Source organism: Salvelinus fontinalis, chromosome 1, assembly GCF_029448725.1.
Source record: "Salvelinus fontinalis isolate EN_2023a chromosome 1, ASM2944872v1, whole genome shotgun sequence".
Classification (NCBI taxonomy): Eukaryota; Metazoa; Chordata; class Actinopteri; order Salmoniformes; family Salmonidae; genus Salvelinus; species Salvelinus fontinalis.
This window is the reverse complement of record NC_074665.1, coordinates 61892571-61914968: the sequence shown is the minus strand read 5'-3', so window position 1 is coordinate 61914968 and position 22398 is coordinate 61892571. Positions and strand designations below refer to the sequence as shown.

Below are 22398 nucleotides of genomic sequence, written 5' to 3'. Positions count from 1 at the left end.
GGTCAGACCAGAGAATCTAAAGAGTCCTTTTGGCAAACTCCAAGTGGGCTGTCCATGAGCCTTTTACTGAGGAGTGACTTCCGTCTGGCCACTCTACCATGAAGGCCTGAGTGGTGGAGTGCTGCAGTGATGGTTGGGCTTCTGGAAGTCTGTCCCATCTCCACAGAGGAACTTTAGAGCTCTGTCAGAGTGACCATCGGGTTCTTGGTCACCTCCCTGACCAAGGCCCTTTTTCCCCGATTGCTAAGTTTGGCAGGGCGGACAGCTCTAGGAAGAGTCTTGGTGGTCCCAAACTTCTTCCATTTTAAGAATGATGGAGACCACTTTGTTCTTGGGGACCTTCAATGCTGCAGAAATGTTTTAGTTCCCTTCCCCAGATCTGTGCCTCGACACAATCCTGTCTCGGAGCTCTACGGACAATTCCTTTGACCTCATGGCTTGGTTTTTACAATGACATGCAGTGTCAACTGTGGGACCTTATATAGACAGGTGTGTGCCTTTCCAAATCATGTCCAATCAATTGAATTTACCAAAGGTGGACTCCAATCAAGTTGTAGAAACATCTCAAGGATGATCAAAGAAAACAGGATGCACCTGAGCTCAATTTCATGTCTCATAGCAAAGGGTCTGAATACTTATGTAAATACATTTTTATACATTTGCAAACATTTCTAAAAACCTGTTTTCGCATGTCATTATGGGGTATTGTGTGTAGATTACTTATGGTTAAATATTTTTTAATCAATTTTAGAGTAAGGCTGTAACAAAATGTGGAAAAAGTCAAGGGGTCTGAATACTTTCCGAATGCACTGTATTTACATACATTTTTTAAACTGGTACCCGGCTACATTCAGACTAGCCTTGTGAGGCTTGTGGGCGTTCTGGAGCAAAACATGTACGTGACCGTGAGAGTCTTGTCTTTCCATAGAGGGGTCATACTAGTTTGTAGGCCAAACCGTTCGGACGCTACAGACGCTTTCATGAGAAGACCTATTTTCATGATTTCTCATGGTCTGGCAAACACCGCTCCACCCTGCCACCTTTCACCTCAGATGCTGAAGGTCGACATCTCTCGCTTAAACCGACAGATTTTGATGGGGATTTTTTAATGATGCTAATAAGATTTCAGCGGAGGCGCGGACGTCGACCTTGGGGGATTTAAAAAAAGGAAACTGATACAAACGAAAGAGAAATTGGCACGCTTCCAGCTAACTGCTAGTTTATATGGCTCTTAGTTTTTGTTTCCTAACTTAAAGCAATAAACCTTCTCTCGTTCTCTCTGCTGAGGAGATGGTCCCCGTTTGCCATGTAATATATGCATCTCCGCTTTGATCTTACAGTGATAATAATTCTTGGGAGTTATTTACTTGGTTTTAAAAACGCTTCAAAGCGGTGTCAAAGTTGTCTCTGCTTTAGGGCTGCTTCTGTATTCTGCTGGCTCTTGGGTGCTGCGGATGACAGGTCCTCTGTTCTAGGTGTAGGCTTTTTCAAGTCATAGCCCTCAGCAAAACATCAAATTACCCAGCGCCGACCACAACGCCCACCTCCCCAGCCCCCTCCCCTCCCCCCAGCCCCTGTCAATATATGATACCATATATATTAAATAAGCTTTACAAGTTGGATTTTATGTGCAATGAAAAGTGATTGTTTGAGGTAGCCTTAGGGACACTTTACTCTACAAGCAAGGAGGGGAATAAAAGAGAGCGAGCTAGTGAGAGACCCAGAGAGCGTATACCATATCAAGTCTGGTTTTTACAGGACTTGCTGCCTGAAGGCCTTTGTAAATAAATAATGATCAACAGATTGGCTGTGGGTTTTTGAAAATCATGCCTTTGTCAGTTTGCATGATGGGTAGAATTTTCAAAGCGAGAGGCTGCCTTCATAGCCTGCTGGAGAGGGATTGGGGGAGTACACATCCCAAGCTAGCGACTGCCGAACGATGCACTGGAATAACTCAACTCTGTTTGAAATATACACTGAGGGAGAGAGAGAGAGGGCAATTTCTCTTCTGATATGGGCTGTCTCTTATTGCCTAGGCTACTGTACAGTCAGGCCTTTTCTTTAGAGAAGGCAATTAAATGCAAATACAGTGCCCTCTGTAATTATTGGGACAATAAAGCATTTTTTCCTCTTTTGTTTCTATACTCCAAACATTTAGATTTCAAATCAAACAATGACTATGAGGTTAAAGTGCAGATTGTCAGCTTTAATTTGAGGGTATTTTCATCCATATCGGGTGAACCGTTTAGATATTACAGCACTTTTTGTAAATAGTCCCTCCATTTTTGGGGACCAAAAGTATTGGGGCAAATTCACTGTATTAAAGTAGTAAAACATTTAGTATTTGGTCACGTATTCCTAGCATGGAATGACTACATCAAGCTTGTGACTCTCCAAATCGTTGGATGCATTTCATTTGCCGTTTGTTTTGGTTGTGTTTCAGATTATTTTGTGCCCAATAGAAATGAATGGTAACTAATGTATTGTCATTTTGGAGTCATTTTTTTGTTGTAAATAGAAATACAATAAGTTTCTAAACACTTGTACAGTAATGTGGATGCTACCATGATTACAGATAATCCTGAATGAAATTGAACAATGATGAGTGAAAAAGTTAGACAGACAAATGTCATACCCCCAAGACTATAGAGCCAAAATAAGAAAAAATGCTTCACTGTCCCAATAATTACAGAGGGCACTATGATGCAATGTACAGTACATTTACACTGGTCATTATCCAGCCAATTTAATATTAATATTCTACAAAAAAGTTTTTGTATTGTAAGATACTATATCAGATATCCATAGCATCTTACACACACACTTTATTGTAAACTGATACAGTACAAGAAGGAAAGCTACCCCCGACACAGCACTGGATAGATATCTGATATGTGAAAACGTTAGTCTGGAGGCTCATCCTATGCAAATATAAAGTCATTTCCCTATCAGCCAATCAGACGTGTCATTGAGCTAACGAGCTGTGTTCGGCGTCGCACACATTCCTCGCCAACCGTGCTCCTGGACAGGAAATAACACCATTCTCACAGACCTTTTTGATGGGTCACGAGACACATCTAATTGGGGTACAGTCAGGACACACGTTAGCCACTCGTATATACTCTGGTGGGGTGTGGCGGACGCAAATGTCATGTCTGTTACCGTCCAGTTCACCCTGGTTGATTCTAGGGTAGGGCAGAGAACAGCGAGTAGAGGAGAGGAGGGGAGAAGAGAAAGAGAGAGGAGGAAAGGAAATAGGAGAGGAGGGAGATGAGAGGAAACGAGGTGAGGCAAGAGGAGGGTTACAGGGCTCTTGACAAACAGGAAGACAGACAGACACAGGCAGGCAGTCACACCGCTGACAGTTGTGTGAAAGATAGCTGTCTAAGTTAGTGGAGGAGGAGGTGCCTGCCTGCCTGCACCAGTCATCCCCCACGTGCCCAGATTGAAGTGACAGGGGCTCATGGAGAGTGAGTGGTGCAACACGCGGCTCAGAATGAAATATTCAGCCCGGGTGTAAAAGCACTAAATGTTGTCAGAGTTATTAACACCTGCACCAACTGATTTAATCCATCTCCATACAGACAGAGAGCGATGGAGGGAGGGAGAGACAGAAAGGAGGAGGGAGAGACAGAAAGGAGGAGGGAGAGACAGAAAGGAGGAGGGAGAGACAGAAAGGAGGAGGGAGAGACAGAAAGGAGGAGGGAGAGACAGAAAGGAGGAGGGAGAGACAGAAAGGAGGAGGGAGTGACAGAAAGGAGGAGGGAGTGACAGAAAGGAGGAGGGAGTGACAGAAAGGAGGAGGGAGTGACAGAAAGGAGGAGGGAGTGACAGAAAGGAGGAGGGAGTGACAGAAAGGAGGAGGGAGTGACAGAAAGGAGGAGGGAGTGACAGAAAGGAGGAGGGAGTGACAGAAAGGAGGAGGGAGAGGAGAGAGAGAGGGGGAGGGAGAGCAGAGAGAGAGAGAGGGGGAGGGAGAGCAGAGAGAGATAGAGGAGGTGGGAGGGAGAGGAGATAGGAGGGAGTGAGGGAGAGGAGGGAGTGAGGGAGAGGAGGGAGTGAGGGAGGGAGTGAGGGAGAGGAGGGAGTGAGGGGGAGAGAGGGAGGGGGTGAGGGGGAGAGAAGGAGGACGTGAGGGGGAGGGAGGGAAGACGTGAGGGGGAGGGAGGGAGGGTGGGGAGGTAGGGAGAGGAGAGAGAGATAGAGGAGGTGGGAGGGAGAGGAGAGAGGAGGGATCGAGAGAGGTGGGAGAGGAGTGAGGGAGAGGAGGGAGTGAGGGAGAGAAGGAGGGAGTGAGGGGGTGAGAAGGAGGGAGTGAGGGGGTGAGAAGGAGGGAGTGAGGGGGAGAAAAGGAGGGAGTGAGGGGGAGATAGGGAGGGGGAGAAAAGGAGGACGTGAGGGGGAGAGAGGGAGGGAGTGAGGGAGAGAAGGAGGGAGTGAGGGGGTGAGAAGGAGGGAGGGAGGGGGAGAAAAGGAGGACGTGAGGGGGAGAGAGGGAGGGAGTGAGGGAGAGAAGGAGGGAGTGAGGGGGTGAGAAGGAGGGAGTGAGGGGTGAGAAGGAGGGAGTGAGGGGGAGAAAAGGAGGGAGTGAGGGGGAGATAGGGAGGGGGAGAAAAGGAGGACGTGAGGGGGAGAGAGGGAGGGAGAGAGGAGGGAGGGAGGGAGAGGAGAAAGGAGAGGGAGAGAAGGAGGAAAGGGAAGAGAGGAGGCGGGTGTTTTATTTTTTTTATTTTTTTATTTCACCTTTATTTAACCAGGTAGGCTAGTTGAGAACAAGTTCTCATTTGCAACTGCGACCTGGCCAAGATAAAGCATAGCAGTGTGAACAGACAACAACACAGAGTTACACATGGAGTAAACAATAGACAAGTCAATAACATGGTAGAAAAAAGAGAATCTATATACAATGTGTGCAAAAGGCATGAGGTAGGCAATAAATCGAATAATTACAATTTAGCAGATTAACACTGGAGTGATAAATCATCAGATGATCATGTGCAAGAAGAGATACTGGTGTGCAAAAGTGCAGAAAAGTAAAATAAATAAAAGCAGTATGGGGGTGAGGTAGGTAAATTGGGTGGGTAGTTTACAGATGGACTATGTACAGCTGCAGCGATCGGTTAGCTGCTCGGATAGCAGATTTTTAAAGTTGTTGAGGGAGATAAAAGTCTCCAACTTCAGAGATTTTTGCAATTCGTTCCAGTCGCAGGCAGCAGAGAACTGGAAGGAAAGGCGTCCAAATGAGGTTTTGGCTTTAGGGATGATCAGTGAGATACACCTGCTGGAGCGCGTGCTACGGGTGGGTGTAGCCATCGTGACCAGTGAACTGAGATAATGCGGCACTTTGCCTAGCATAGCCTTGTAGATGACCTGGAGCCAGTGGGTCTGACGACGAACATGTAGCGAGGGCCAGCCGACTAGGGCATACAGGTCGCAGTGGTGGGTCGTATAAGGTGCTTTAGTAACAAAACGGATGGCACTGTGATAAACTGCATCCAGTTTGCTGAGTAGAGTATTGGAGGCTATTTTGTAGATGACATCGCCGAAGTCGAGGATCGGTAGGATAGTCAGTTTTACTAGGGTAAGTTTGGCGTCGTGAGTGAAGGAGGCTTTGTTCCGGAATAGAAAGCCGACTCTAGATTTGATTTTGGATTGGAGATGTTTGATATGAGTCTGGAAGGAGAGTTTGCAGTCTAGCCAGACACCTAGGTACTTATAGATGTCCACATATTCTAGGTCGGAACCGTCCAGGGTGGTGATGCTAGTCGGGCGTGCGGGTGCAGGCATCGAACGGTTGAAAAGCATGCATTTGGTTTTACTAGCGTTTAAGAGCAGTTGGAGGCCACGGAAGGAGTGTTGTATGGCATTGAAGCTCGTTTGGAGGTTAGATAGCACAGTGTCCAGGGAAGGGCCGGAAGTATACAGAATGGTGTCGTCTGCGTAGAGGTGGATCAGGGAATCGCCCGCAGCAAGAGCAACATCATTGATGTATACAGAGAAAAGAGTCGGCCCGAGAATTGAACCCTGTGGTACCCCCATAGAGACTGCCAGAGGACCGGACAACATGCCCTCCGATTTGACACACTGAACTCTGTCTGCAAAGTAGTTGGTGAACCAGGCAAGGCAGTCATTAGAAAAACCGAGGCTATTGAGTCTGCCGATAAGAATATGGTGATTGACAGAGTCGAAAGCCTTGGCCAGGTCGATGAAGACGGCTGCACAGTAATGTCTTTTATCGATGGCGGTTATGATATCGTTTAGTACCTTGAGCGTGGCTGAGGTGCACCCGTGACCGGCTCGGAAACCGGATTGCACAGCGGAGAAGGTACGGTGGGATTCGAGATGGTCAGTGATCTGTTTGTTGACTTGGCTTTCGAAGACCTTAGCTAGGCAGGGCAGGATGGATATAGGTCTGTAACAGTTTGGGTCCAGGGTGTCTCCCCCTTTGAAGAGGGGGATGACAGCGGCAGCTTTCCAATCCTTGGGGATCTCAGATGATACGAAGGAGAGGTTGAACAGGCTGGTAATAGGGGGTGCGACAATGGCAGCGGACAGTTTCAGAAATAGGGGGCCCAGATTGTCAAGCCCAGCTGATTTGTATGGGTCCAGGTTTTCCAGCTCTTTCAGAACATCTGCTATCTGGATATGGGTAAAGGAGAAGCTGGGGAGGCTTGGGCGAGTAGCAGCGGGGGGGGCGGGGCTGTTGGCCAAGGTTGGAGTCGCCAGGTGGAAGGCATGGCCAGCCATTGAGAAATGTTTGTTGAAGTTTTCGATTATCACGGACTTATCAGTGGTGACCGTGTTATCTAGCCTCAGTGCAGTGGGCAGCTGGGAGGAGGTGCTCTTGTTTTCCATGGACTTTACAGTATCCCAGAACTTTTTGGAGTTAGAGCTACAGGATGCAAATTTCTGCTTGAAAAAGCTGGCCTTTGCTTTCCTGACTGACTGCGTGTATTGGTTCCTGACTTCCCTGAACAGTTGCATATCACGGGGGCTCTTCGATGCTATTGCAGTTCGCCACAGGATGTTTTTGTGCTGGTCGAGGGCAGTCAGGTCTGGAGTGAACCAAGGGCTATATCTGTTCTTGGTTCTGCATTTTTTGAACGGAGCATGCTTGTCTAATATGGTGAGGAAGTAACTTTTAAAGAATGACCAGGCATCCTCAACTGACGGGATGAGGTCAATATCCTTCCAGGGTACCCGGGCCAGGTCGATTAGAAAGGCCTGCTCGCAGAAGTGTTTCAGGGAGCGTTTGACAGTGATGAGGGGTGGTCGTTTGACCGTGGACCCGTGGCGGATACAGGCAATGAGGCAGTGATCGCTGAGATCTTGATTGAAGACAGCAGAGGTGTATTTGGAGGGCAAGTTGGTCAGGATAATGTCTATTAGGGTGCCCATGTTTACGGATTTAGGGTTGTACCTGGTGGGTTCCTTGATGATTTGTGTGAGATTGAGGGCATCAAGCTTAGATTGTAGGACTGCCGGGGTGTTAAGCATATCCCAGTTTAGGTCACCTAACAGAACAAACTCTGAAGCTAGATGGGGAGCGATCAATTCACAGATGGTGTCCAGGGCACAGCTGGGAGCTGAGGGGGGTCGGTAGCAGGCGGCAACAGTGAGAGACTTATTTCTGGAGAGATTAATTTTTAAAATTAGAAGTTCGAACTGTTTGGGCATAGACTTGGAAAGTATGACAGAACTTTGCAGGCTATCTCTGCAGTAGATTGCAACTCCTCCCCCTTTGGCAGTTCTATCTTGACGGAAAGTGTTATAGTTGGGTATGGAAATCTCAGAGTTTTTGGTGGCCTTCCTAAGCCAGGATTCAGACACGGCAAGGACATCAGGGTTGGCAGAGTGTGCTAAAGCGGTGAGTAAGGCAAACTTGGGGAGGAGGCTTCTGATGTTGACATGCATGAGGCCAAGGCTTTTTCGATCGCAGAAGTCAACAAATGAGGGTGACTGGGGACATGCAGGGCCTGGGTTTACCTCCACATCACCCGAGGAACAGAGGAGTAGTAGAATGAGGGTGCAGCTAAAGGCTATCAAAACTGGTCGCCTAGAGCGTTGGGGACAAGGAATAAAAGGAGCAGATTTATGGGCGTGGTAGAATAGATTCTGGGCATAATGTGCAGACCAGGGTATGGTGGGGCACGGGTACAGCGGAGGCAAGCCCAGGCACTGGGTGATGATAAGAGAGGTTGTATCTCTGGACATGCTGGTCTCAATGGGTGAGGTCACCGCATGTGTGGGGGGTGGGACAAAGGAGGTATCAGAGGTACGGAGAGTGGAACTACGGGGTCCATTGCAAACCAAAACAATGATAACTAGCCTGAACAACAGTATGTAAGGCATATTGATATTAGAGAGAGACATACAATAAGGCATAAAGTGATTGCACGTCATGATTGGGAGAGCTAGCTAAAACAGCAGGTGAAATAACAGCAGCTAGTCAGCTAACACAGCAACAGAAGGTAAAAATGGCGACGACTGGGCAGAGAGGGTCGGATTAACTACACACAGATCCTGAGTTAAGGCACAGAGCCGACAGATAAAACACAAATAAACAGAATGGAGTACCGTGAATTAATGGACAGTCAAGCAGGCATCAGCTATGTAGCCAAGTGATCATAGTGTCCAGGTGGCAGCCGTAGATGGAGTAGTGAGGCCTCCACTAAGCTAGCACGCGTTTAAAGTTAGTAGCCCGGGGGGGTGGTCTGCTCAGACGGAGGGGGTCTGCTCAGACGGAGGCCGGTTGGGGGCACCGGTTAAGGGCACGTCTGCAAACCAGACGTGGTCGTGTCGACAGAGAATCCAAGCCGGATGGCGATGGCGAAAGAGAGGTTGTGAATTGTAGAATTGTGTTTGCTAACTGGTGCTAGCTTCCTAGCTGCGCTAGCTGCAAGATAAGCTAGCAGTTAGCAGACCGGGGCAGGCAAGTTAGCCTTTGGGGGACGTCGCGATGGGGGGGAAGTCTGTTTTTGCCTCTTCGTGCGGTGACGTCGATAGACCAGTCGTGGAATTAGTAGGGTTCCAGGTAGCTAACAGGCCTAGTAGGTTAGCAGAATGGGCCTTCAGCGGGCGTCACGCCTGAGGGGCCTTTTGGAGTCCCCGGGCAGATTATGTCGGTATTCCAGTCGTAGAGGATAGGCGGGGTTCCGTGCTCCGTACCGGCAGTAAATGGGTCCGGGTCTTGTAGCCCAGGAGTTGGCTTCAGTGGTAGCACAGGAGCCCTAGCCAATTAGCTTCAGGCTAATTGGTGCCTGCTCCGGTGCCTGCTCCGGGATGGAAACGCTAGCCAGGAGTGGTCACCCCGGATTGTGGTTAGCTAGTTGCGAAGATCCAGATGAAAATGTTCAGAGTTTGCGGTAGGAATCCGGGGATATGGAGAGAAATAGGTCCGTTATGCTCTGGTTTTAGTCACGTTGTTCGAACTAGCGAGAGCTTTCCGAGCTAAAGGTTAGCTGATGACCGCTAGCAATGGTTTGCTAACTGATAGCTGGTAGGCAGTTAGCTGGCTATCTTCAGTAGATGGATTCCAGATCAGAAGTAAATAGAAATACTTTAGAAAAAAAGCAGATCCACGCCACATTGGGTGAGGCGGGTTGCAGGAGAGTATTTAGAAGTTGAGGTTTAAGAAAGTATTTTTAAAAGATATGCGAAGAAAAAGATGTAAAAAGATATATACAAGGGACACGGGACACGACAGGACGTCTACACTGCTACGCCGTCTTGGTAATTATGTGTGTGAGGAAGAGAGAGGAGGGAATGAGGGAGGGGGAGAGAGAAGGATGGTGTGAGTGAGTGAGTGAGTGAGTGAGAGAGAGAAGGATGGTGGGAGTGAGTGAGTGAGTGAGAGGAGGGATAGAGGAGTAAGTGAGGGAGGGAGTGAGTGAGTGAGGGGGAGAGGGGGAGGGAGTGACGGGAGTGACAGAAGGGAGGGAGGGGAGGGAGAGAGAGAGGAGTGAGGGGGAGAGAATGAGGAAGTGAGGGGGAGAGAGAGAAGGTGGGAGAGTGGAGGGAGGGAGGGAGATAGGATGAAGTGAATGGGGGAGAGAGGGGGGAGTGAGTGAGGGAGAGAAATAGAGAGAGGAGGGAGAGGGAGGGAGTGAGGGAATGAGGGAGAGTGAGGGAATGAGGGAGAGTGAGGGAATGAGGGAGAGTGAGGGAATGAGGGAGAGTGAGGGAATGAGGGAGAGTGAGGGAATGAGGGAGAGTGAGGGAATGAGGGAGAGTGAGGGAATGAGGGAGAGTGAGGGAATGAGGGAGAGTGAGGGAGTGAGGGAGAGTGAGGGAGTGAGGGAGAGTGAGGGAGTGAGGGAGAGTGAGGGAGTGAGGGAGAGTGAGGGAGTGAGGGAGAGTGAGGGAGAGAGAAGGAGGGGGAGAGAGGAGGGAGAGGGAGAGAGTGGGGGAAGGAATGAGAGATTGAGGGAAAGAATGAGAGGGTGAGGGAGAGAATGAGAGCCTGAGGGAGAAAATGAGAGAGAGATGGAGGGAACTAATTGACACATCTTTCATGTGATATTTCTTGCAGTGTAATGAACAGAGAGAGTGTGATTGAGGAGATGTGCTGTTTTCTCACACTTTATGCCAATGTTACTCTCATAAAGAAGCAAAATATGAGTCGTTCCACGAAATAGGGATTTTGTTTTTGCGTCTCTTTGATATTTTAAGTAGAAATTGTGCATTTCATTTTTTATTTTAAAAGCATGTTATATTAAATTAATGCCCTTTAATTTTGACACATAACATTCAATAAATCCGATTTTTATATGAGTAAAGATTTGATTAAGTTCCAAAATTCAACATTTTGTCATGTCCCTTCGTGCACCCTCTGTGACTTCTAGGAAGATTTTAACCCACTTAACCCAAACATTTCTCCATAGTTTTTACCATCATTATGAAGCCCTAGTTATTTTGTAGCTTTGACAACGTCATTTATGAAGTTTATTATTTATTGTTATTAGTGATTCATTTACATCTGTCCCTAAATTTAAGGTCAACCCTGTTGCGTGAACTGAATTATTGTTGTTGTAATATGGTGAAACTATTTATTTTTAAGTATTTTTTATTTTGAACAGAAGCATTGAAACAAACTCAGTGTTAAAGCAGGTGAGCTGGTTGTACTCTTTTTTTGTGCACATTTTCTGGTGTTTTTCTGGTGGAAAACTGAACGGCTTTTATTAAGTTGAACATTTGCTCTTCATGACAGAATGTTCAAATTAGGTGAAATAAAACAATTGGTGGAATGGCCCAAATAATGTAAGACGCTATTTCCTACCCTGCTTTTGAATTCATAAAAAGTATTCTGACAACCACATAGGAAATATTTGCCAGTTTTTTTTATATATACAGTTAACAATAATTTTTGCGTTATCGGGACATCCTTAGTGTTCTAACTTGTTCTTGTGTGCTTTACAAGAACTATTGCAGACGATGGCTTTGTGAACATGTAAGGGTTTTTGAGGTGATACTGACAGAGAGAGAGCTATTTCCCTGTAGCCCCCTGGTAGACACTAGACAGACAGAAGCCTTTGTAGTCTGGCCCCTGGCTATCAGCTCACAGCTACACTCTCTGACCCAGTGTTTCTCAATCCAGTCCTGGGAGACCCCCATGGGGTGCACATTTTTGTTCTATCCCAGCACTAACACGGGTGATTTAATTACTGTAAGTAGCCTAGGTCACCAAGCCATTGATTAGTGGAATCAGGTGTGTTGGTGCCGGGAGAAAATAAAAATGCCTATACACCAATTCAAAATCCTCCCTTTTATATTCAGTCAGAATGGGTCCGTGCTATCGCATTCAGAGAAGGAGCTTCGCTTGCCATTTCTCTGTCCTAGAAACCCTTTCAGAGGACATCCCAGATCATGTCTTATAGAATGAGTGCAAACACAGTGGAACTAATATTACCAAAGTGACGGGACCCCCCCCCACTCTTCCATGGTCAGTGTTAACATTACACCTGATAAAACTCAGTGGCCCGTCACTGTGCATCAGCCAGTTTGAAGGTGACACGCTGCTGATGAATCATTCATGTACATCAGTTGGGAACGCAAAATGTGATTGGGCAAATTCCTGAAATATTTAAAGTGCGGTCCTGTTAGAGATTTTACTGTTGGTTGCGCTGCGTCGTGAGTGAGCAAGATGGAGCTAAAAGCCGGTAATTGACGCTCCATTCTAATGCCTCTCAGTCAGCTTTGTCAGCGGTGACTAATGCTGAGCGATTTGTGCTTTTTGAGGTCGTTTCACATAGATCATGTATTTTCAGGTTGAGACACCACGTGAAGCAACAGCTGCTCTCTATATCCTCTCACGATAGAGCATTCTTCTGTCTTTTCTGTAACAGGATTAAAGGAAACACAGACCAGACCAAGTAGATTCACAATGGATTATGGTCATTGTAGTTAATTACCATGTTTTATGCGCTAAACCATATAGAATATTGGCCTGATGGAAACCACAACTCCCTATTACATCGCACAGTTCAGTCTGGATCTAAATTATCTCTAGAGAAACTGTGCAATGTGCACATAGAGCTCACAGAAAAAAAACTGAACGAAATCGAATTCAAATAATTGAACCAATGTTCAGTCAATTCGTTGACAGAACATTGGTTAAAAAGTAACATACATTTTGGTTAATTGCTCAGCAGGTGACACAGTGGAAACTTAAGCCTTCCTCTCTCCCCAACGCTGCTACCAATGCTGCTACCAATATCCCTCAGCAGCTCTGATGACTGGGTAGCTGTGTCATCTTGGATTTGAGCAGAAAGTGATAGTGGGTGGTAGTTTGAGGTTTCAACCAAAACTAGGTAATAATACAACACATATAAACCAAATACCATCAACTGGGCTCCCGAGTGGCGCAGTGGTCTAAGGCACTGCATCTCAGTGCAAGAGGCGTCACTACAGTCCCTGGTTTGAATCCAGGCTGTATCACATCCGGCCGTGATTGGGAGTCCCATAGAGCGGCGCAGAATTGGCCTAGCGTCGTTCGGGGTTGGCCGTCATTGTAAATAAGAATTTGTTCTTAACTGACTTGTCTAGTTAAATAAAGGTAAAAAAAAAAATATATATATATATATAAATGATGTTTACCATGGTGAGCTCATACTGTTGTGTCCCCTCAGCAGGCATGACCCTCTACTAATCCCTGGGAACGAGCAGATGGAGAACATGGACATGAATGTGAAGCAGTATGACTCCACAGGAATGTTTCACTGGTGCCCATCTAAAGAGATTGAGAAGGTCATCCTGGTGAGTGGTTTTCTGTCTCCCTGTAGTGTTTTCATGACACCAGTATTGCAATACTCGCAAGTAGCATGGCAAGCAAACAAAACGTGAAGCAGACTTCATTTCTTGAGGAAAACAATCCTAATGTTGAGAACAAAAAACAAACAGCATTATATTGTCACCCACAGTTACATGTGTTTATTTTCCAAGCTATAGCACACACTATTTGAACAAAAGCAGGTTTTTAAAGAGTTTAGACTGCCTTGTGTTTTCGTTCTTGCCATGGATAATCGAGCATCATAGTATCGTGATACTGGTATCATGACAACCCTACTGTAGAGTTACCTGAGTTTAACCACAGTTAGTAACATCCTGTACAGGGATACAGTACCTACCCATCAACAGATATGGTAGGTATTGTCCTACAGGACGTGTGACTCCGAAGATGACTTTCAGTTGTACAGTTTGATGATCTTAAACTTTTTATGTACAGTACCAGTCAAAAGTTTTGACACACCTACTCATTCAATGGTTTATCTTTATTTGTACTATTTTCCACATTGTAGAATAATAGTGAAGACATCAAAACTATGAAATAACACATGGAATCATGTAGTAACCAAAAAAGTGTTAAACAAATCAAAATCTATTTTAGATTCTTCAAAGTAGCCACCCTTTGCCTTGATGACAGCTTTGCACACTCTTGGCATTCTCTCAACCAGCTTCATGAGGATTGCTTTTCTAACGGTCTTGAAGGAGTTCCCACATATGCTGAGCACTTGTTGGCTGTTTTTCCTTCACTCTGCGGTCATCCCAAATGCAGCACTCCATCACTCTCCTTCTTGGTCAAATAGCTCTTACACAGCCTGGAAGTGTGTTTTGGGTCATTGTCCTGTTGAAAAACAAATGATAGTACCACTAAGCGCAAATCAGATGGGATGGCGTATCGCTGCAGAATGCTGTGGCAGCCATGCTGGTTAAGTGTTCTAAATATAATGAATTCAAAATAAATCACTGACAGTGTCACCAGCAAAGCACCCCCACACCATCACACTTCCTCCTCCATGCTTCACTGTGGGAATCATCATCCGTTCACCTACTCTGCATCTCATAAAGACACGGCGGTTGGAACCAAAAATCTCAAATTTGGAGTCATCAGACGAAAGGACCGATTTCTAATGTCAAATCTCCATTGCTTGTGTTTCTTAGCCCAAAGCAGTCTCTTCTTATTATTGGTGTCCTTTAGTAGTGGTTTCTTTTCAGCAATTCGACCATGAAGACCTGATTCACGCAGTCTCCTATGAACAGTTGATATTGAGATGTCTGTTACTTGAACTCTGTGAAGCATTTATTTGGAGGTGCAGTTAACTCTAATGAACTTATCCTCTGCAGCAGAGGTAACTTTGGTTCTTCCTTTCCTGTGGCGGTCATGAGAGCCAGTTTCATCATAGCGCCTGATGGTTTTTGCGACTGCACTTGAAGAAACTTTCAAAGTTCTTGACATTTTCCGGATTGACTGACCTTCATGTCTTAGTAATGATGGACTGTCATTTCTCTTTGCCTATTTGAGCTGTTCTTGCAATAATATGGACTTAGCCCTATTTGGTAAAAGACCATCTTCTGTATACCACCCCTACAGTCACAACACAACTGATTGCATTAAGTTACTACATGATTCCATATGTGTTATTTCATAGTTTTGTGTCTTCAATATTATTCTACAATGTAGAAAATAGTACAAATAAAGGACAACCCTTGAATGTGTAGGTGTGTCCAAACCTTTGACTGATACGGTATGCGTTTCCACTGTTTTTAGCTGTGTAGTATGATAAATATTCTAATGGAGTTGGAAATTATTTGCACCTATTGGGCCAAAAATGAAGCATTGTTGAGGTACGGTAGGCTCTAAAGAAACCGTTTCCCTCACATAGCGGTAACAACCACATACTAATAATGTATATCCACATTTCTCTCAATGCCTCTCTGTTGTTACAAGGTGAGTCGACTGTTTTCTATGTACTGGGTCATAGTATAAAACCACCACAAGCATGGCTTTGAAAAGCAGTTTTATACACCTTACTCCTTGACCATTTAGTGTATGAACTGCATTGAGCTGTACCGGGTTCACCTTGAGCCTAACACCGCAAAGGGTGGGGCTGCAGGGTTTCTCATCCGCACTCTGCCTCTGTTTTCTGACTGCCAAGCGTTTGTCCTCTATCTCCTTTTCTTTCTTTTTCTTTCTTTCTTTCTTTCTTTCTTTCTTTCTTTCTTTTCTTTCTTTCTTTCTTTCTTTCTTGTTTCTCTCAATCCCTCTCTCGTCCCATTATTCTCTCATTCTCTCGTGCCCCAATATTCTCTTTGTCTCCATGTCTCTCTCCCTCCTCTCACTCTTTCTCTCTCCCCCTCTCTCCCCTCTCTCTCTCCCTACTCAGACCCGGAGTGAGGCATCCATGACGGTGTTGAGCGGCCATGTAGTGGTCTGTATATTTGGAGATGTCACGTCCGCTCTAGTGGGGCTGCGAAACTTGGTGATGCCTTTGAGAGCCAGCAACTTCCATTATCACGAGCTGAAGCCCATAGTGTTTGTGGGCTCGCTGGAGTACCTGAGGAGAGAGTGGGAAACCCTACACAACTTCCCCAAGGTCTCCATACTACCTGTGAGTACCACTGTAATGTGTACGGTTACAAGCCAAAGTTATACAACTGACAACATAATGTACTTACAATACCATAGAATGCCATCACGATCAGTTCTATCTGTGAGTAGACCAGTGTAACAACGCTCCAGGATTCAATACCAAACCCAGCTATACCGTTGTTATTTTGAGACTGTTTACTTGTATTTTCTTATCTCAGTTGACTTATGAGATCTCTTCCCTTTGTTGCCTCGCACTGTCTGAATGAAAAAAATCTAAGGTGAAGGGTAAAATGACTGTAAGCAGTGATAAAGCAGTAATGGCAGCATAGCATTACCTAGTGATATAGTATTTCCTTTGTGGATTTGTTTGTGATTTGTCGTGGTTGTTGTGGCTGTTCTTGTCAATTCCACAACCGGTTCCTGAATTCAATCTTCCATCAATTCACAGCAGCGAATCCTGTCTATTCATACGGAGTTAAAATACACTGCAGCTGCCCTTCCTTGGCCATCTCAGATGTGAAAGTCTGGCATGGCTGCCTACTTTAGAGCTTATTAATGCTTCCTTGACTGAGTATCAGAGAGCCCTAAGAAACCAAGGCTGTTAGCCTTCAGCGCCCACTACCCTTTAGATTAGTCCACGTCTCTGATTCCCCAGTGCCCAGTTAGATCAGCTGAATGTCACTGCCGCTAAAACTACAATACTTGTTATCTAATCTCCCAAAGCACCCATCACTTAGTCTCTAATTAGTTTCTCTCCCCCTTCTTCTCTCTTCTCTCTGTCCGTCTCTTTTCTTCACCGCGCCTGAAGGGTACGCCATTAAGTCGTGCAGATTTAAGGGCTGTCAACATCAACCTCTGCGACATGTGCGTGATACTGTCGGCCAATCAGAACAATATCGACGACGCCTCGCTGCAGGATAAGGAATGCATTCTGGCGTCGCTCAACATCAAGTCTATGCAGTTTGACGACAGCATCGGGCTCTTGCAGGCTAACTCCCAAGGTAAGGACTGACTGGCCTACAAGATACAATACTGTTCTGCACTGTTCTGTTCTGGCTGCAGGGTTGAGGGTAAGAGAGGAGGAGAGGAGATGAGGGAAGAGGATAGTTTTACCACTTAAATCAGTTATTTTTTTAAGAATGGTAAATAAACACGGTAAATAAAATGGAAGTGGTGTTCAACCTCATAAATAATATCCTTTAATGATGTGAAACCACATGACTGTTGTTATCGTGTCTGTCTGTCTGGCAGACTGAGTGGAACAGATTGTTGATGCATTCAGACAAACAGATAAGCCTCATATCCCATCAGGTGTCATCATGTTTAACCAGCCAGTACTAATCACCAGACAGCCTTCTTCAGCTGTTTTTCATGGCAGTCCATCCTCCACCTCCTCCATTCATTTACTAATCAGTCCCTCCAGGATCCTGCAGTGTGTTTTTGTCATATTTGCAGGCAGAAATGCTTGATTTTGCTGCTGCAATTCTGACATTTTGTATGTCGATTTTTAATTATTGTGTCCCAATTTGTCAGGAAAATACTATGTTGGGGGAAAAAATGTGTTGACGTGTGGCTTCACTGAACCATTTTATGAGGTAACAGTGCGGTGATTGGTTACAATTGCAAGCCCTCTTTTTTTTTGTGTGGTGATTGTTTTATGTGGTAATAGCACAGCGATTGGTCAATTTTGCAAACCATCGCATAATAGGCGGGGGATTGTTGAGAAGGCAACAAAAATTACGATCAGAAAATAATGGAGGGACTGAATCTTACGCATAGATAGACCAACGAACTTATGCGTAATATGCCAAGCACTTCCACATGATGTAGGAAAATGCTATTATTTATCCTGGTCTGAGTGAGTGATGTGCTGTCTCACAATGAGCAGACTAAATCGGAGGTCTCTGTTGCTCACGGGAGCAGTATTCACAGACATGGAGGGCCTACACCAGTGGTTACCAACAAGGGTACAATAACCCCTGGGGGTACTTGGCCTAACCACAGGGGGGTACTTGATAAGACTCATGATGTCATAGGCTTACTGGTAAAAATACACGAAGGGATACTTCAGGGGTACTCCGGGCAGAGCAAAATTCAGTTGGTGGTACAGTGACCGAAAAAGGTTGGGAACCAAAGGTCTGTCACAGCGGTCGATTGATGAAGCCTATTGTTATCAATGAGTTTGTCTTACATCGTCTGTATCCATTCCACTGATACATATTGCAGTTTAAGAGCCCACATGCACACACGCACGCACACACGCACAGGTGTAATATATCACAGTGTATAGCTTTGTGGATTCCTTCCTCCCTGACAATATGCGGGGTGTGAAATTTAAAGCAAGAAGGTGCACATGAATAAGTAAATAGTTGTATCGCTAGGGAGACGTTCACATGGCTGCGGTCTACGGTACGATGTAGTCTGTAGACCGCAGAGCTAAGTTGTGCCTGGGGGCTGAGGGGTGTGGGGGGGTCTATAGCCCACACGGATGCATTTGCTCCTGTATGGTATGGAAGCCGTAAAACAATTTTGTTTTGTGAGAAAATCTATTTCCCTCTTGTTTGTCAGTATTAGAAGTCTAGAAAAGTACATGCCAAATGCAGTGAAGACATTATAATGAATCCACTCCGATATACAATCTGACTGATAGTCAATGATTTGTGTAGAACTCTCCAGTTTTCTCCATCTAACTTTTGGTCACTTGTAGCCAAACTGATTTTGACGCATTGCCCTCTCTGTTGGAAAATCACATTTTCAGATGTATTCACTTTATCCATTGTTAGTACTTTCACAATTGGATACTGTATATTTGACTTGTTGTTTACTGTGATCATGTAAGAATAATGTTTTTTTAGAGGCAATATCCAAAACCCAGTTGTCATTCTCAGGAGATATAAATGTAACATTTTATAGATGTCAACAAAATGAAGCATACTCTGAGTGATCATCCAGTCTCTGACTGCTACAAACCGTGCCTATCCCCAGTTTCAGTAATTGACATAACAAGAGTGTAGATAATTCAGTTTAGCCTCTAGTTTGTGATGAATGCTGAACTGTTGGTGCTGTCCTCTGTAGTGAGGAGGGTGAGAAGCTCTGTACTGTACAACAGCCCCCCCTCCCCACCCCTCCATCCTCCCAACTATTCTCCAATGTCTAACATTTGTTATAAAACTTTGTGACCTGAATATATTCCCATCGTGCGTTGTTTTGTCGTTGCTGTGCTGTAGAACTATGAGGTGGCGTTTTGCTTCAGTCAGCACTAAATGATGGATGTCACAACACAGGTCATGCATTATGTATCAAGCATTACTGATTTAAGGCGTTTGTGTCACTTTGAGGAAATGCAAAAATGTGAAGTCATGTGAATTCATACCCATCACTCGCCTCTTGTATTTCATGGACGAAAATCGCACAGTTATTTTCCCGATAAAAGGTTTTCAGGATCCACTTCGCCAATTTTATGGTAACAAAATGAAGCACATATAAAATGTATGGAAGGCAGGCAGGTTGATGGAAGGATGCGAATGCTAAATGTGTCTCTCAGCTGACCACTAAAAGCACAATATCCATATTGACATTTTTAGGAAACGCCTGCTTCATTTTCCCCGTCCCTGTCTACACATCTTTCAATCTGCACTTCTGAACAATACAAAGAGCCCATCTCAGTCAGTAAGCCCAGCAGCTTTTACTGAATAGTCTAGTGTTACTAAGTTATAGTGGTATTTGACAGACTGTGTATGGTCAATCAACATACTTTGTTTTTTTCGATTATAGTTTACAGTTTTTTTTGAACAAAATTACATATAACCTTTTCAATCACCGAAGCTGAGGTATGTGATTTGTGAAGTGATATCAGTGTGATATCTCATGGTTTGGTGTATTTCTCTCTGTGTTGTAATATTACATCTCATTGTCTTGTATCCGTCTGTATTGTTGTTTCTCTGTGCCATCGCTTTCAACAATGGAATATATCGTGGTTTTGTGTCAGTTTGTGTACAAATATAGCTTTTTCTGTGTGATGTAGGTTTCGGTACATCTTGTTTTGTGGGTATCTAGCTCTTGCTGTTAGTTTCAATGGTTTTGTGTGCATCCTTCTGTGTGCTCTGTGTAGGTTTCACGCCTCCTGGAATGGACCGGTCATCTCCAGACAGCAGTCCAGTACATGGTTTAGTACGCCAGGCCTCCGTCACCACCGGCGCCAACATCCCCATCATCACTGAACTAGGTGAGACACACAACTGACCAACTGACCATTTACTACTGATAGATCCCAGCGGGTAAAACACGTTGAAACAATGATGTCATTTCAACCACTTTCTGGTTGTTGTGATGTCATTTGCCTGTTGGGAAAATATTGTGACATTGTACACAGAGTTTGGCCAACTCACTTAGAGATTTAGAATCTTCAGGACCGCCATGTTGGCTCCAACACTCCAACCCCAACACTTTGAACACTTTGAATGTTTTTGTTGTGGAACGTTTGATGCCAATGTGGCGGTTAGTTGGCCGAACTCTTTATTTTCTAAAGACTAATTCTAGCGATATGTTGATGATAAAGATTAACGATTAGTGACTTTGGCTGAGATTTGTATGGATTTAGATACAAAACTGAGCATTTGTTGTCATTTCAAATGTCACTCTCTGTGTACGTTCTAACTGAGATGTCTCGTTATGAAGTCAGAACACTCTCACTTCCTGCAGGTCCCATTTGTCCATTAACAGCCTGATGGAGAGGGAGAGTAAAAAGAGAGTGCGAGAGAAAGCTAAAAAGTGCCACAGTAGCAAAATGGGTGCATTTAATAATAACAATGGCGCTGGCTGTGTTCTCTAGTATTCCATGTGGTCCAGGGGACTCATGAAAGTTTCACATCTCTGAGGGTTTTTAAAGCACCAGAGACCAGGGCCACTAGAGCCACTCTATCACCCCTGAATAAAGCACTAGAGACCGGCCACTCTGTCTCTATCTCTCCCCTCTGACCCAATTAGAAAGCATTGAGGCGTGAGGAGGCTAAGAGATGGTGGAGGCACCGATAGAGACAGGGAGAGAAACAGGGACATGAAGCAGCATGAATGTTTTCTCACCTCTCTTTCTTCAAACTCTTGAGTACTACATATGTAATCAACAAAACAAGTGTAGCTATTCAGGTTTATCTTGCAGTATTTGGTTGGATATGAATGAATTCCACAGGTCCGTTTTGATTTGGAATACTTTCAGCTATGTTTGATTTAGAATAATTCTACCCCCACATATAGTGTCAGGCCCTGGTTATTAGTACCAGCATCACTAACATTGACATCCTCCTCTCTGAGAGTAGGAAGATAGTAAAGTGGGGAACATCAGTCTGGAACTATACACTATAATTGTAGTGTCAATGTTGTCAGTTTACAGCACCATAGTCAAGACGCAAGTCTAATGGAAAATGTTAAGAAGCTGGCTGAATTGCAAGATCAATTTGATGGAGTCACATAAAGTTGGTTTATGTATACAACATTGTAAATCCCTTTGGTGTCTTAAAAGCTGTACAAATTGGCAATTTGTGTTTTAGTGGTATGGTTCAGTCGCATCTGGGCTATGTACTTTAATCTCTGGTGCCGTAGTTGCATGTCATGGACAACCATGGCTACCTTTACATACAGTCAGTGTCTAATCCTGTGGTTGACATGATGCGTGGTCTCAGACAGAACTGCCTTTCTTTTTCTCTTCTCTTTGAAGCTGTTCCAATAACGACCCTATCTCTCCCCCCTCTGCTCTCCACACGTCTTACTGTCATTAGCTAAACCTGGCAAAATACTGCCTTTGGTTTCATTCAGTCAGGAAAAAAACTGTGGAATCAACATACAAATGATAACTGAGCTGGGTAAGCCAGGCTTTTGTCCGCTCGCTGCCGTCCGATCTTTCGTTCTTTTGTTCTCTCCCCCCCCCCTCTCGCTCTCTCTATCTATCTCTCTATCTCTATCATCTTGTCTTGATGTATCTGGCTGCAGCCGAGGTCCTCGCTGGCTGCTCCCATGGCTTCACTTTGAACACATTTTTTATTTTTAATTCTCGGTTTCTGGTTGAAAAATGGACTGTCTTGTTTTGGCCTTTTATTTAATGATTTTTTCCCGTGGTGTTTTTATTTTTTTCCGTTTCGTTTTTTTCAGAGCATCGTTCCGGCACTTTGATCATTGCTCGGTCTGTCCTTGTGGCTGTTTTCATAGCACACACCCCACACCCCACTCCCGACCCCAACCCCTCCCTCAACACCCCATCACCTCCCGGTTCAGTCTCTTTGGCCTGGGCCCGTTTGCATCATCAGCCCCCTTGTCTGGTTGACTGACATGTCTGTTCCTCTGCAGCACAGAGGAAGCCTGGGAAGAAATCATATTTCAAAAACTATAGATCAATCCTTCCCTTTATGATGTTTATTTTTATTTATTTTTGGGGTTGTTGCTTCTTTTTTTTGAAGGAGTCAAAGAAAGCCTTGTGTTGTGTGAAGCCTCTTATCAAATGCAGTTGGATCGCAGGCTCTTGTCCACTGGCGCTAGAA

The 22398-nt window shown here is 45.0% G+C and overlaps 1 protein-coding gene across 21 annotated transcripts in view; it reads left to right on the top strand.

The window, feature by feature from the left end:
• Nucleotides 1-22398, top strand: part of kcnma1a (potassium large conductance calcium-activated channel, subfamily M, alpha member 1a) — a 306999-nt gene that overhangs the window by 263030 nt on the left and 21571 nt on the right. For 7 of the 21 annotated variants that reach the window (XM_055928857.1, XM_055928776.1, XM_055928749.1 and 4 more), the window contains 5 exons: nt 13131-13254; nt 15663-15887; nt 16677-16869; nt 19980-20093; nt 21643-21726. In XM_055928857.1, coding sequence (XP_055784832.1) covers nt 13131-13254; nt 15663-15887; nt 16677-16869; nt 19980-20093; nt 21643-21726 — 740 coding nt within the window. Of the gene's footprint in view, nt 1-13127; nt 13269-14894; nt 14920-15566; nt 15888-16676; nt 16870-19979; nt 20094-21642; nt 21727-22398 lie in introns of all 21 variants that reach the window. The other 14 variants (XM_055928766.1, XM_055928813.1, XM_055928803.1 and 11 more) reach the window with 4 other exon arrangements.